Source organism: Fundulus heteroclitus, chromosome 17, assembly GCF_011125445.2.
Source record: "Fundulus heteroclitus isolate FHET01 chromosome 17, MU-UCD_Fhet_4.1, whole genome shotgun sequence".
NCBI classification, from domain to species: Eukaryota; Metazoa; Chordata; class Actinopteri; order Cyprinodontiformes; family Fundulidae; genus Fundulus; species Fundulus heteroclitus.
The window spans coordinates 22,310,850-22,327,428 of record NC_046377.1 but is presented as its reverse complement, the minus strand read 5'-3'; the positions used below and the strand labels follow the sequence as shown (position 1 = coordinate 22,327,428).

The 16,579-nt window shown below is 36.9% G+C and overlaps 2 protein-coding genes across 2 annotated transcripts in view; both read left to right on the top strand.

The window, feature by feature from the left end:
- LOC118566597 (tetraspanin-8-like) overlaps nucleotides 1–14,051 on the top strand; it is a 34,138-nt gene extending 20,087 nt beyond the window's left edge. Inside the window, exon 10 of the mRNA XM_036149107.1 lies at nucleotides 13,654–14,051. The gene's annotated coding sequence lies outside the window, so the exon portion shown is untranslated. The remainder of the gene's footprint in view (nucleotides 1–13,653) is intronic.
- Nucleotides 3,749–12,288, top strand: LOC105923622 (tetraspanin-8). Its single transcript, XM_036149111.1, has 8 exons — nucleotides 3,749–3,849; nucleotides 7,109–7,165; nucleotides 10,164–10,283; nucleotides 10,352–10,426; nucleotides 10,509–10,604; nucleotides 10,714–10,821; nucleotides 11,888–11,920; nucleotides 12,025–12,288. Exons 1-8 carry the CDS (start codon nucleotides 3,790–3,792, stop codon nucleotides 12,151–12,153), a joined length of 678 nt encoding a protein of 225 aa, XP_036005004.1. The 5' UTR covers nucleotides 3,749–3,789; the 3' UTR covers nucleotides 12,154–12,288.
- Nucleotides 14,052–16,579: the final 2,528 nt, after the last annotated feature.

The following is a 16,579-nucleotide window of genomic DNA, read 5'->3' as shown; positions in this document are numbered from 1 at the left end:
TATGTTTTGTATGTCTTATGTATTGTTTTATGGCTCTATTGTAAAGCACTTTGGGTATCGTTCGGCTATTGTAAAGGGCTATACAAATAAACTTGATTGATTGATTGATCTATAAACCATCTGTGCTGGTTTGATTTTATGTTTGTCCTGAGACATCTTTCATCTTAACCTGAAAGGTTACAGGCTAAAACATTCACAATTTCTGATTGATATATGTTATTATGGCTCTACACCAGGGGTGTCAAACTCATTTTGGTTGAGGGGCCGCATTCAGCTTAATCTGATCTCAAGAGGGCCACACGAGTAAACTCATTGCAAGATTAAATAGAACTAATAAATGTGTTGTTAATTTTTATATTAAATTAACTTCACTTTTACACAATATATTATGAATAACCTCAGCGTTTTTAAGAAAAGTATGTGCAACTTCAACAATACTTTTACTCAATTAACATTTACTTGTGCATTATGCATAAGAACTGATCACAGTGATTGTGCAATGTTGAAAAACATTTATTCACATTTTGTGGAACTTAAAAACACTGTCCTGCATGACAAAATACATAAAACAGATAAAAATTAAGAAATGATTTAAATGTTTCCACACCTGAAGCTTAATCTGCTAATTAAAACACAGCGCTACTCGTGGACAATATAGGAACTGCATATTTTCAATTAAACGAAGTATATGTTTTTTTCAATTGTTTTATCATTCTCTTTCTTTTATCTCCTCTTTCTTTCACCTTTTGTTTTTTTCTCTTCTTGTTCTTCCTTTCCTCTCCTACTTTCCCATTGTAGTGTCCATATCATTTGAGATATTCCCCGCATGAATCATAATAAAACTATTCACATTCATAAATCAAGCGGAGCACTATGGCAAAAGCAGTACTGCTCCACTTGGGAAAATCAAATCTGAGGAGCTCTTTTTGGCATTAAGACAACAATTTTTATTGCCACATTGCCAGACAGGACACTGGGAAAAAAATAAATAAAAAAAAAACGTAATAATGATAATGCATTTAGCCACAGGGTCGAACTAAATTGTTCAGCGGGCCGGATCCGGCCCGTGGGCCGTATGTTTGACACCCCTGCTCTACAAAGTGAAAGCTGTAGATAAACTATATGATGAACAATATTAGCGCAATTTCTGGTAAAACAAAATGGATTTCAAAATAAAAGCTAACTTACCGGGCACAATTATGACTCAGTTGCTTGTGGTTTCCACTTCTCTTTCAGTTTGTGGCAACAGGGCCACCTCACACATCTGTGGGGGGGATCTCTTGAGGGTGAGAAAGCTTTGAGGCTTTGACTTATACTTTTTATTCCTCAGGCTCACTGTAGCTCCTCATTACTGGCTGACAGCCAAAAGCCTTTATTCTAGCTCGGTTTCAACAAAGGCAAAATGGAGGGAGGCGCGCCTTTCTGGTGCTTCACTGTTAAAATTCAATGAAACAAATTTTGGAAATAAGTAAGTAAACTGTAAGTGTAAAACACATAAAAACCACAAAGTCCTTAACAATAAAAGAACCACAAAAGCAACACAGAAAATCAAAACATAACACACAACATTAAATAATACATCACAAAACTAGATAGACTCAAAAGAAACAGAGTCAAGACAGCCTAAGATGGAGGATGGAGGCAATGCTCTCCATAATCCATAGTCTGCTCCCCGGACCTAGAATGAGTCTCTCTCTCTCTCTCTCTCTTTCTATATATATATATATATATATATATATATATATATATATATATATATATATATATATATATATATATATGCCTACAGGACACGTTAAAACAAAGGGAGGCAAATCTTTTGTTTTTCGTTACACCATTTAGGATTTAGGCTTTTTTTAACTTTCAAAGTTTGAGCTGCAACCTAAATACTGCAAATCTTCCGGTGTAGCTTTATTTAATATTCACACTACTTGTGTTCCCTTTGTTCACCTCTTTTCTCTCAGGTTTAACAATGAGGGAGCAGAGGGGAGCAGAAGGTATGGCCCAGCCTGGACAGGGAGGATTCAGTCCAGTCAGATGGTTTTCCTCGGCTCTGTCGTCTTTGACCTCTCCAAAGAAAACTTTTTATCAATCTATTTGGATGATTTGATTGAATTAACTCTGTAAACTACCTTGAGATGAGACGTGTTGTAAATTTGCGCTTATAATCAAATAGAATTTACCTGAAATGAAAAAGGTCTTGATTTCTGAGAATGCTGACTCTACTGTGATGACATGAGCAGTCAAGACAAAAAAAGGGAAATTACCAAATTTTTTGTACTTCATCAGCAAGTTTAGAATTTTGAGACAAGATTAGACATTTTTTTTTAAACCTACGGGACAGGTGTTGCAAAATTTATAGTCAAAAAATAGAGTCTAACCATTGAAAAATAACTAAATAAAAATATATACCTCATTCGAACATAAAAAGGGTCTCATGCGGTTCATGAAAAAAAACACATAAAGGACATTGAAGTGGCGTAATAAAGAGAAGTAGATTTGGACTACAGACCAAAAATAATTTTTATTTTTTCACACTGTTGAATATTTGATATTTTTACTTGAGTTTGCCATTTGGTCAATAATTGTGCAATATTTACCCTGGTAGTTATTTTTACTTTTACTTTGGTGTTTCTGATAAAACTCATCCTCTGTTGCTTTAGAACTAACTTTAGATTAGATCAGTTTTTTCTTCTTCATTACTATAAATTGTGTGTAACTTCATCTTTGTCTTTGCGACAATCAAGCCTGAATTTCCCCATTCAGGCAATTTCTTATATTATCTTACATAATTATTAGTTAATTCCTGGTTAACATTATATGATAATAAACCATTTTTATTAAACAGCTATAATGAATAAACATAACTTTACTTAATTCATTATTAGATAATTATAGCTAATAATCTCCAACTTTCTGAAGATATAGCTAAAACATATATAGTTAATAGTTCATTGTTTGTCAACATTACTTAAGGCTAAACTCCTACTTTATAAATGAGCAATAACTATCAATTACTCAATAGGTTAGTTAACTGGTTACATACGTAATAATATACTATTTTTTCAATAAATAGCTAATTATTATTTCAGGTTATTTAACTGTTGGTAAAAATCACATAATCATGATGCAGATTTTAATAAACAGTTTATTACTAAGCGACAGTTAGTCTCTTATGAATGGGAAGAAATTACATGTCGACCAAATGGTAACCAGTTTGACAATAAGAAAAAGTCAATCAGAATCTTTTTGTTATGATTTAGGGGCGATTAGTTACGGGTTCATTAATCACTGATTTGTATTTAAACTCAGATAATTACTTGCATTTATTGATGATAAACTGTTTTACCTTACAGTAGATAATGTTTACTTGTTTTTCAAGTAGAAAAACAAGTAAACACTATCTGTTTTAACAGCATTCAAGCCCTTTTTAGTCGGACCAGGCTAAATGTTTTTATTATTTATATGACCCTACTGTTATTATAGGTTTCACAAAATACAAACATTGTCTTTAATTTTGGGTTCATTATAAACAGTTTAACCAAATTTCTCAAATGATAAAAAATGGAGAGACAAAAGATTTCCCCACCACCTTATTACTGTAATTTCTTCTCACTGTGACGAGTCTTCCTTAAAATGTAAATTATCGACAAATTCCGTTGATTTGCTGCCGCTCTGTGCCCCCCCCCCCAACCACCATCGCCATATAAACTCTCCACTGCTGGTTTTTCACATCACACCCAAACAGCATCCCTGCACTGATCCTTCAGGTCAAAGAGAAGAGAAACGATGGGTAAAATTAATGGGTTCCTCAAGTGGGTTTTTATCATTTTCAACATCCTATTTTTGGTAAGTAAATGAAAGGAAAAAGTTTGCTGTTTTTTCTTTTTTCTGTAAGCTAGCTAACAATAATTGAAATTAATTTCTAACTTAGTCACCAAACAATGTCAATTGACAATAATTGTAGATGTTCTTTTTAAAAGTTTGCTGTGTTTTTATGAATATAATCAGTTAATTGCTACCAAGGGAATGAAAAATGTACAAAATGTTGATGTGTTTAATCAAAATATTGTTCTGTAGACCCTGACTTCAGACTTTGAGTAACAGACAGTGTGTGGGCTGGGGGTCTGTTACAGTCCACCCATCGACCCCTCCTGCTGTTTTTTTCTCTTTAATGAGATTTTACTACTTTCTACTGAAGATTTCGGGCTCATTTTGTTTCCCACTTTGGTGAAACAGAAGAAAAACGTTGGGAGAGGCAGTTTGAGAAATAAAATTTTGGTTATTTGGTACAAAAATGTAAGACAAAGGGTTAAAAAGTGAATTACCATAGTTTTAATCATATTTTCTTATACATTAAATACTCACATGTTATTTGATCCTGCCTGCCGCTATATTCCAGTAAATTAAAATGTACTACAAAGAGGACAGTGAATAAATAAAAGCAGGTCATTAGCAATTTTAATTTTAATCATGAATGAATACAAAAAATATAGAAATGAATGAAATAAGATTATTTGGAACTGTGGGAAAAGTTTTTACTTATACTTGGAGACAGGGACGTGCAGAGGGGGGCGGAGGGGGCAGTGCTCTGTGCTTTTTTTTAAAACTCCACTCTCATTGGTTGTACTGCCTTAAATCCTGCATTCCCTCTTTCTGATTTCTAGCGGGTGTGCGCGTGCCTGTTTGCTTGGAGCGCAAGATTTAAATTTCGATTCATACAGGGATACTGCCGTTACCACAATTAATACTTGACAACAAAACTAGTCCCAGTTAAGAAACGAAATATTATCAGCACTAAAATAGGTGAAAGCTGCTGAGTGCAGTTCTGTAAAGAAGCAGGAGAGACTGTTTGGATTTGTGGAACTTGAGAAATGTAAGTTACCAACATTAGCATCTCAAAATAGCATCTAATTCTGAAGTATAATGCATTTATCAACAGAAACCTAATCTGTTTTATAAAACTAAATATTCTGTGCCAGGCAGGAGTTCTGATGACTGCTGGAAAGATGGAAAAGCAAAGACTGTATGCTATTAAAAGTTCAGATTCTTAGCCACAGCTGTCTGAAAAAGAAAAAGTGAGGGTTTCCTTTTTACCATATTTCGTTGTTATTGTTGCTTTCATTGATTGTAGACATAATTAGAATAAAGATAAATAAAACCGAGGAACACCATTTACATTGGTTTTATTGTACAAAGATTTCCACACTGTCTATTAGTAAATGAGTACAAACCAGAGGCGGAGTTAGACATTCTCATCACCAGGGATTTAGTCCACAGTATATTTCATCATTACGAGGGTAATCTTTACATATCTTAAAGCTTAATCTGCTGTTCTTTAATAGTCTTACTAGTATATCCCAATAGTATATAAATATGTTCTCATTTCAATGATGAAATGGACAACCACTCATGTAACAGATCAGTTTTAGTGTCACTAATCTTACTCAAAGTACAGTATTGGGTCCTCCATGCTCCTTATGTATTCATATTTACTGCACATTTAAACATTGATAACTCACTATTGTTAGGGAAATAATTAGTTGTCTGAGAATATGTAGGTAATGAGAAACTGTTATCTATTCTACACTTCAGATATATGATGTAAGAAATGTGTTTGGAATGTTAAGATAAATTACATGAAATGGGCTACACAGAGCAACTACAACCCAGTAGTACATTTGTTGAAGTTTGAATTTAAAATTTGAAATGCTGTCAGTGACACTTCTACTTCCAGTGCAAAGTAAATACAATACATTTATTTGCAGTCCCTTAAATGTATAATTTTGCTGTGTTTTATGATGCAGACAGAGTATCTTTGATAAAAAAGAATAAGGGTGGGGTTTATATCTGCACATTTCTATATCTTCAAAACAAAATACAGGATAAATCTAGACAACAGACATATTTTGAATATATTTGGTTTAATAGGCACGTATTTACCATCTGTCTCTGTTGCTGGTAAGTTCAAATGCAAACTTTTTCAAAGTGGGAAAAAGTCCCAATTCGACATTCATCAGATCCTGTGATGCTTTAAAGATAAACAAACAGCATCTAGTGTGTGTCGTGCTTATAAAATTAGTATAAATGTAGCAAATAATGCTGCCTTTTTTTTTAAACAGGCAAAACGCATCCTAATGCTCAAATCAAGCATCAAAAAATAGGAGCATGCATATTGCGTAGGACCAATGAAGCTTTGGACCAATAGTGTCCCTATCAAAGTTCAAATCAAACCTACGCCCTTGATTCCATGTTACATTCTTTATAGTATGGGTTGGTACATTTCAACCGGTTGTATAGCAAGGTGTGCTTCTGTATCGTGTTTTAAATCTGTGCCCCATGTGCCCTCTTTTACTTTGAGCACCTGCCCCTCCAACGGTCTCTGCACGTCCCTGCTTGCAGATCATATTATCCAGACTGTTTTTAAAACAACAGTTTTTTTTTTTCATTTGCAGCATTTTTCTGCAGCATCACATCAGTCCAGTTATGGCTCTCTGCCTCCCTCTAGCGTGATAGAGGGAGGCATACGTGATAAACGTATGGACAGTATGCACAGTGGCGCAGTGGGTAGTGCTGTTGCCTTGCAGCAAGAAGGTCCTGGGTTCAAGTACACCCCTGGGTCTTTCTGCATGGAGTTTGCATGTTCTCCCTGTGCATGCGTGGGTTCTCTCCGGGTACTCCGGCTTCCTCCCACAGACCAAAAACATGACTGTTAGGTTGATTGGCTTCTCCAAATTGTCCTTAGGTGTGAGTGTGTGCGTGAATGGTTGTTTGTCCTGTTTGTCTCTGTGTTGCCCTACGACAGACTGGCAACCTGTCCAGGGTGTAACCCGCCTCTCGCCCAGTGAACGTTGGAGATAGGCACCAGCACCCCCCGTGACCCCATGAGGGATAAAGCGGTTCGGAAAATGGATGGATGGATGGATAAAAAAATTATAATCAAAAGAAAATTAATGTAAATAAAATGTCTGTTTCCTTGTTCATTGCTTGAAGGGATAGAATTGTCGTGAGATAAAACTATTTTGGACTCAACATTAACTATCCAATGTGGATTTGACTCAAAGCAATGTTACTTTGGTTTGATTTTGTTTTTCTTCTCTGCCCCCAGATCCTCGGATGTGCAATGATAGCTGTGGCGGCGATGGTCACTGCTTCCCCAATCCTGGTAAACAATAACAAAATCATTAGATTCATTTTGTTCACAGTCATCTGAAAATAACAAATAATTGCTTGATGAAATTCAAAATGTGCTGAGTGTCCTTAGATTAAATAAAGGGGGGGTAGCTAAACAGTCCTGCTGCCGTGCAGCAAGAAGGTCCTGAGTTTGAATCCCGGCCTGGGGTCTTTCTGCGCGGAGTGTTTATAGGCCCGTTTACACTACACCTAAAAACCGAGCCATGCCGAGACCAGTCCGAGCTTGGATCAGTTAACAGGGATAAAAATGGCCGTTTACACACAAGAGTTATCTCGGTTCCTTGGTTGCTCCTCTCCTCCTAGTGACAATCTGCGGTACTACCGCTCTCTGGAATTGAAGGCGGGACCGAGCAAATCAAAATGGCGGTACCCGTAACATTCAGGATGTTATGGTTAGACAGAGTCGGCTTTTGGGACGTGGATAAGACAAACAAACGTCTAATAAGAATTTACAGACGCAGGAAACGACAGACGCTGAGGTTCATCACACTGCTAAGCAGAATCATCTCTGGAAACTGTGTGGCACGGTAAAGAAGCTAGTATTATTATGAATGTCTAAAATTTGTGTGAATGGAGTGTGAATCGGGACGTGCAGCCAGACACGCCGGAAAACCTGCGGACAGTCAGCTGACTGTAAGGGGATGACGCGGTCTGCTCATGCGCTATTTATCAGATAACCGGGTCAAAAAAAAAAACAGTCCGAGACCCACTAGGGAACTGGTCCGCAGTTAGTGCGGTCCGGTTATGTTTAGCTCGGTTCAGTTCAGTCTGCTGACCGTTTACACACAAGAGTTATCTCGGTTACCGAGCTCGGACTGGTCTAGGCTCGGTTAAAAAAGTGTGGTGTAAACGGGCCTATTGTTCTCCCTGCATGTGTGGATTGTCTCTGGGTACTCCGGCTTCCTCCCACAGCCCAAAAACATCTTTGTTAGGTAAATTTTTCTCTGTAGCCTGCATGGAATGGTGGATAGTCATTTAAGCTCTGAACCGACAGGGGGCACCAAAGAGCACTAAACGTGTTACACTGTTACTAGTTAATGTGACACAGGAAGCAGATGCAAACTTTTAAAAAACAAACAAACAAACAAAATAAACAAAGCTTCTTACAGAGCTAGAGTCCGTTCTTCGTACGTTGCTTAAAACATCCAAGATCAAATGAGACATCTAAGATGATTTCATCCGGCTAATCATGATCCGGCTAATTGGGTTCTTCTAACACACCTGTTGTTTACGATTAGTATGGCTGGATTGAGTTATCTGAGACAACTGCGCGTTCATGCATTTGTTTAAAAGGGGAAATGTGTCGATGGTAGGAACAATTATCAGCAGCGCTGCTATTGGCTGTTCAGCATGAACAAAGAACACCCACAGTTTTTCTCCCTGCAGAACAAGAGCTTTTAATGGAAGGTTATGCCGAATTTGAGTCATTAATTAAAACACCTAAAAATCTGCTAAAGCCAGGAGAGAGGGCTGGCAAAAAGCAGCAGACAAATTAATGCGTAAATACTGTCCATGGTAGATGTTTCTATCACTTTCTACAGTATGAATTTTGCATTTTAATAATTTCATATTTACTTTGTTCTTTTATGTCAGAGCCTCCATAGGACCCACTAGAACATGGGGACAAGTAAAAGTGAAATACAAGAATATTCCACAAAATGGTAGCCTTTAATTATTATACTTTATTTTAAAAAGGCACTTGTTATGTCAAGAGATCCAATATTAGTGTCATTCCTTAGACACTGGAAGTAAAGGACATGTGCAAACTGGGAATTTTAACAAAAAAAAAAATCTTTATCCAAAAATGAAAATCTTTTTTTTCCAAGTCATCCACATTGTACACGGTAAAACTGTATTGCTGCGTGGTTAGATAATCCATCCATAGTTTTTTCTAATACAATATACGGCTCGACAGGAAGCAAGCCTTTGAAAGTAAACTAAACTTCACAACAAAATGGCCCGAACAAATGTTCTTCCTGAATATGATAAAAAATAAAAAGCAAACTATCATACAAATAACTTAAATATTTTAGATTTATGGCTCCAACATCACTTTTTCTTCTTTAAAAGCCACTGTTAAATGATGTGTCTGTTTATAACAGCCACCAAGAAAAATCTCTCTACAATTAAACTGTCGCGCTGCGCTAAAGGATGCTGTCTATTGCGCAATACGCGATTAATTTGAAAAACTCTGCAAATTATTCTTGCACCTTCCGCAACATGTTGCTGTTGTAAAAATAGACATAGCTATGACAGACTTCCCAATCTCCTCCGCTTATACAGCCGTGATCTAATCTTGTTTACATGAAATAAGCCTGCTCTCGAGCAGGTTTAAGCTGGCGCACATGTTGCTATGACAACAAGTGCAGGATGTCTTTCGAAGAACCAAACGATCCAAGATCATGCCAAATCGTCAACAATGAAATCCTGCTAACTGAGTTAGCCACGTACGAAGAACGGACCCCTGGTATTTATCTTTGATAATCATGCGTTGTCTTTCTTTTTTATTTCTTTTTGTAAAAAGACAAATATTTGCACGTTTTACTCAAAAACAGACTCATGCCTGCATATAAATGATCTATTAAATTTGGCTAAATCCAGCAAGCATGTTTTTGTCTTTAAAAATATTGAAGGTTTAGTTCAGCAGGAAATAGATATATATTTTTAGCCTTTCAGAGTATCTTTCAAAGAAAACCTTTTAGTCAGGACATCGAAGGAGAGAAACTCTTCTCTCTGGACAGGTTTTCACCGCTGGATAAACTTTAAGAATATTTTTGAACAGATGAATCACAGTAGAAATGTTTGGCCATAATTCACAACAGCATGTTTGAAAAGCAATAAACAAAACTCAGCACATCTTCTGGCAACATCTGAGTTAAAGTCTTCATCTCAACCTAGTTTCCACCATTTTTCCAGTGATGTTCCTCAATCTGCGTCTTTGCTGTAACTCTTTATTTGTGTCCAATCAGACGTCAGAATTTGGAGGTCCGGGAGTGGGCTGGCTCTGGGTGATTACCATCGGGATCTTTGGCATCTCCTCTCTGGGAATCTATGCTGCCTGCTCTGAGAAGAGCCTTTTCCTCAGCATCGTACGTAGGAGAGTCCAAGTGCTGAAAGGAAATGAGCAAAGCATGACCTGAACTTGTTTCTGATGCAGTTTGCAGGTTTTATCGGGGTTGGAATGATCATCATGCTGATCTTGGGAATAGTTGCGGCTGTTATAAGAGACACGGTAATCTGCAGAAAATGTTTGATGATGCTGTGCATGCAACAGTCTGGAGTTTTGCTAATGAGGCTTTTTTTTTACCTTTTAGGTGAAAAAACAGGTTGAGCAAGACGACAAAGAAATTGCTGACGTCTTCATGAAAAGAAATATCACAAGGGCCGGGCTCGAGATTCTACAACAAAGTGTAGGACTTGATCATTGTTTGGAGCATGTTTACGGAACACATTTACTTTTTGGCACATCATACCTTTATGTTTTGTAGAGAGTCTTCTAACATCAGTCTGTGATTGCAGGCTCATTGCTGTGGAGTGATCAGTGCTGATGACTGGGGTACAAAAATACCCCCAAGCTGCGAATGCACTAATGCAGACGGAAAGCCTACGTGTAAAGCCAGGCCCGCGGTACGTTGAGCACAAAAAGTCTTGATTATATCAACACACAGAGCCATTTGGTGACCGGATATTCAGTTCTGGACAGATGTTTCCCTCCACTCATCTTAGCAATGAATCTCATTTTCAATCCTGGGCTTTTAGCGATTTATTTGAACCATTCTTTCAAGGTTAGGACAAAGTTAGTATTTTCTCTAATGCACAGGGTTAAGATTATGCATCAAGACCCAAAGATATTCATCTTTAATGGAAGAGACAGGGAACCTGGTGCTGCTCATATAAACAAGTCTGACGTCTGCTGGAGAAAAGGCTTTTGCTCACAATGACTAAATGCTTGTATCAGCTGTGAAGCACGGTGGAGGCGGCATCATGATGTGGTGCTGCAGTATCACACACAGCGAATGGAATAATAAAGTAGGGGACCCCTTCTTCCTCCTTCACCTGCAAACAGCTTGTTTGATTGGACGTTCCAGTTTGGGGAAAGTTTTCAAACACACATCTGAACTGGGTTTTTGAGTGGGATAAAAAATGTCCAAAAGTTCTGGATTCACTTTAACAAAGGTCAGCGTGTAAAATACCGCATTGTCACAAAACCAACTCTTTTAGATGAAATCTGTCGGTTCAGCCAGAATGATGCAGGGGGTTTGTTGGTGCTGAGGATCAAGCTGCCATCAGCTGGGTTTGAGTCTGTATGCATAATTCTGAGCTGCTATGAATTCAAGAAAATACCAAATAAATTAAAAGTTGTGCGTTCGTTCAGATTTTTAATCCATAGATGTTAACTAATTGCAATCCCCAAAATAGCTCAATTAATAGGATTTTCGTGTCTAAGATGAGTCGATGGAGACTTTGGACCAGAACCGCATGTCTTCAGACTTCAGGTTTCTCTAATCTTGGCTAACTGAACAGCTTTTCAGCTTTTTATGCCAAAGTCAGATTTCATGAGCAAACTTAAATCTCTGGTTCTATCTCATATTTGGATTCTGTGCAGCTCTTCTGTTTTTTAAACCAACCAGCTGCTTTATCTGTGACTCTCAGAACATCACTATTAGAACCTTATGCTCTTGTTTTCTTACAGGGATCCACTGGACCAAATCAAATCTATGCCAAGGTATTGAATTAGAGTTTCATTCAGTGTAAACAAGTTTGCCTTTATATTCTGGATATGTTTCACTTCATGACCCTTGTTTTATTTCCTACTTGTCTCCTCTGCAGCCTTGCAAGGATATCATCTTTAGAGAATTTAACTATCACTTCAAGATTGTCATAGGCATCCTTTTTGGATTTGGTGTCATTGCAGTGAGTCCCAACAATACTCTCCTTTATGTTTCCATTGCTTATTAGCATATGACTGTACAGTAAAACTTTAAAATCCCTTATTAAATCCTGTAATTTCCATGTTAAGCTGTAGGTCACCCTGCTACCAACAGATGGCAAAGTTTTACCATTTATAAGGATTTAAAAAAAAAAAAAATTATGTCAGGAATGTTTTTGTATCTACAATAGTATAAATGATTGTGTACTTGTTTATATATACAAAATATAGCACAAATATGCTGTTAGCAACTTTCAGACAATCCCTGGAGGTCCCAGGTTCTAACATCCAGGACTTAAAGGGCTGTTCTGGCAGAAAAAAAAGGTTGGAGAATTACTAAGCACGTGGACATAATGTTAAGCCTGATTGGTGTATATTTACATTAATATACCAAAATAAGAACCTGCCAGCCTATGCAGGCGTTCACCTAATGGGTTATGACCACATCTTGTAGATAGTATCTAACGATGTTCCTTGTTGTCGCCTAAAGTCGTCTCCTTCACTCACCACCTGTGTGTCTACCTGTCCTTCCAGCTGATGGGCCTGCTCATCTCCCTCCTCATGATCCATCAGGTCAAACGTCACGACGGCATGGCGGGACTGTGCATTGCGATGAAGGGTTAACAAAGTTAACCTGCACCTCTGGATGTAACCACATGTCTTATTATCTAAGTTTTTAGCACAGGGGTGTCAAACATACGGCCCGCGGGCTGAATCCGGCCCGCCTGTGGCTAAATGCATTATCAATATAATTTTTTTTTTTCCAGTGTCCTGTCTGGCAATGTGGCAATAAGAATTGTTGTCTTAATGCCAAAAAGAGCTCATCAGATTTGACTTTCACAAGTGGAGCAGTACTGCTTTTGCCATAGTGCTCTGCTTGATTTATGAATGTGAATAGTTTTATTATGATTCATGCGGGGAATATTTCAAATGATATGGACACCACAATGGGAAAGTAGGAGAGGAAAGGAAGAACAAGAAGAGAAAAAACAAAAGGTGAAAGAAAAAGAGATAAAAGGAAGAGAATGATAAAACAATTATTGAAAAAAACATGTACTTTGTTTAATTGAAAATCTGCAGTTCCTATATTGTCCACGAGGGGCGCTGTGTTTTAATTAGCAGATTAAGCTTCAGGTGTGGAAACATTCAAATCATTTCTTAATTTTTATCTGTTTGATGTATTTTGGCATGCAGGACAGTGTTTTTAAGTTCCAAAAAAATGTGAATAAATGTTTTTCAACATTGTACAATCACTGTGATCAGTTCTTATGCATAATGCACAAGTAAATGTTTAACTGGGTAAAAGTATTGTTGAAATTGCACATACTTCTATTAAAACTCTGAGGTTATTCATAATATATTGTGTAAAAGTGAAATTAATTTAATATAAAAATCAACAACAAGTCCACATTTATTAGTTCTATTTAATCTTGCAATGAGTTTACTCGTGTGGCCCTCTTGAGATCAGATTAAGCTGAATGCGGCCCCTCAACCAAAATCAGTTTGACACCCCTGTTTTAGCATTTAACTCAGAGTGATTTTGTGGCAAAACTGCGAGACGTCTTCTGTGATGCTCCTGTTTGCTTATGAGTTTATATCCAGAACCTTTCTTATATAAAAACATCTATTTTGTACTTATGTATGCTTTAATCTGTACCTGGATGCAGTAATAATCTGTAAAATGTGACATACAGAGCATTCAGCATCTTCTCTTCAGCAACAGCTTCGTCACACCTGAGGAGATGGTAGACGACCCCGTTGTGCAGATGTGAAACATTAGCAATCATGATGAAGTCATGAGGAAAAAAAACATATATTTACATATATATTTTTTTTCTTGTTATTAAGTTCGAAATTATATGCACTTCTCATTTTTACCATGAAAATATAACTTCCAATAAGAGAAAATGTATTCATCTTGCAAAAAGTTTATGCTTTTTTTTTTTACTGTGGTTCTTTAAAAATGGCAAAAAAAAATCATACATTTATCAAAAATGTAACATTTATTTGTTTCAAACGGCCATGTAAGACTTGCTATTGCTGCTCTAAATGGGTTTTATTTAGCTTAACTGAGGAGAAAAATTGTTCCTTGGAATGTAAAGGTTGCAGACCCCGAACTTACCAGAAACATTGAAGTTTCAGTGAAAAAAAGCTTTAATGCTGTTGTTTTTAAATATCTAAGCTCGAAGGTTTGAGCCTAATATGCCAATAAATGTGATTAAATAAAATAAAATATACTCCACCATAAAACTATGACTTAAATTTCCAGACATTTCTTTTGTTCAAATGTTGCATATTTGGGATTGAGGTGACATTCCTACAGATTGCTTTGACACTTTGTTGGGACTAAATATGAATTATTCCCAACATAGTGTGAAAGCTCTTTAAATGTAACTCAGATTGAACAGAGACTGATTATATTATTCTTAAACAGGATAAACTATTTGACTTATAACAATTTTGTGTAAAAAAAAAAATTCCCCATTGAACTAAAATGTTTTATGGTTTGGTTACAGTTCATTACCCTCGGGAAGTTTTATGTTGCTTATTTGAAAATTCAATTCAGTTTATTTCGTCCTAAGATTTCTATTAAGCCACCAGGTTGTTTGTGTTTATTTCAGTCAATCACTTGGATTTGGACCATCAGTATAAAGTAGGAAATCTAAGGAAACTAGCCGTTTTGGATGCTTAACAGATTTACTCACAAGCGAATTACATGTGTGATTGCTGCTCCTAATTGTCTTCAGATTATTTTCCTGTGTTCTTCCTAAAAGTGATTTATGGGCGATCTAAGAATTTCCTCAAAAGTACATTAAGCATAGATATGCATACGACTGCATTATTTATAGGCCTGTGGTCATTTTCTCTTCCTAAACTCTATTTGAAAGTGAGGAAATAGATCAAAAGTGCAACACAAAAGCAAGTGAAGAACAATTTACAAAGATCAATTAATCACACCCTTTGGGAGGAAGCCGGAGTACCTGCAGAGAGCCCATGCATGCACAGGGAGAACAGGCAAACTCCATGCAGAAATACAGAATCTGAACATTGGACCTCCCCAGTTGCTCCCCTGAACTCTGTTTTATTTGTATGTTTTGCTTAGAATTGAAAAAGCAGAAGAGAAATAACTTTATTGTCCCAGAGTGGGGAAATTCAGGCATGACAGTAACCAAAAAAAGTAGAAGACACAAAACTTACACTTAAGATCCAATAATATTAAAATAACTAAATTGTAAAAGTTAAGCTGTACAGCAGAAGAGAAAGAACATACCGCAAAAAATGTGTAGTAATAAATAATAAGGCATATTTAGATGAAAAAATATAAGATGTTTAAGTTAAAAGAAAAGATAAACTCCTTCTGATGCATCCTCCACCCGGCTGGTTGGGGTTGTGTGAATCCTCCAGATCAGGGCCGTCAAACTCATTTCCACATTGAGCCACTTTGGCATCATGAAGTCATTAAAGGGCCGGTTGCACCTGTATAGATGATACTTTTGATTTCATGAGTTCATTTCACATAGAAATATAAAAGTGGCACCCTTAGGCCCAGATTATACAGTTTATCTGCAAAAAAGTTGATGTTCGGGTAAGATAAACTTTTTCTCTTTTTGGACATTTCTGGGTTGTTTTAATGTGTTGAGGGAAAAACTGACATCTAGTGGCAGGATGCTGTTACTACACAATAAATAAAATCAACATTCTCTACAGGAGGCACAGTTTTAGCTGCTTTATACAATTTAAAAACATATATGCCTCTCTTTTATGACGTGATATGCCTTTTTTTGGCTCTTGAGTGCTGTTTGGTAGCCGGCCTATTGGTAGAGTGGAAGGTTCATGTTGCCATTCATGGGTGTTTGTGTTTTGGTTTTCTTTTGTCCTTGTTTCATTTCCTTCAGGGTTTTATTATCGCCAGTGAGTTTATTTCCCTGTGTTGTTCCTTATTGTTATCAGCATCTTACCATAAAGGTTTCTTAATTATTTCTTGCATTCTTTCCCCTGTGTATTTTAATTTATTCTTTTGCGTTGATTTTTATCTTTTTATATGTATATCCTTTAGCTCTAAGTTGAGCCCCCTGTGTGTTATCTGTGTAAATCAGTCTCCATTTCTCAGGTCCTCTGCTCAATGTTTCAGCTGAGCAGAGGACCTTTTAATTGGATTCGCCTAGTTCCTATGTCCGTCTACTCCTTTTTCTTGACTATTAAAGCGTCATTTCTTCCGCTTATTACCTAATTCCTTCCACCTGCTTTCCTGATTTCTCCTTTGTTCTTTCCTTCTATTTAAAGCCACCTGTTTCCCTTCACTAGTTGTCAGATCCTCTACCAGGCTACCCACCGTTCTGTCTGTGGGAAGCCTAACAGATGTTGAGTTCCTGCTCTGCTCCTTTTTGGGTTTATTTTACGTTGGTTCCTCTTCATTAAACCACCATCGACTGCATCATGCTGCGTCTCGCCGCT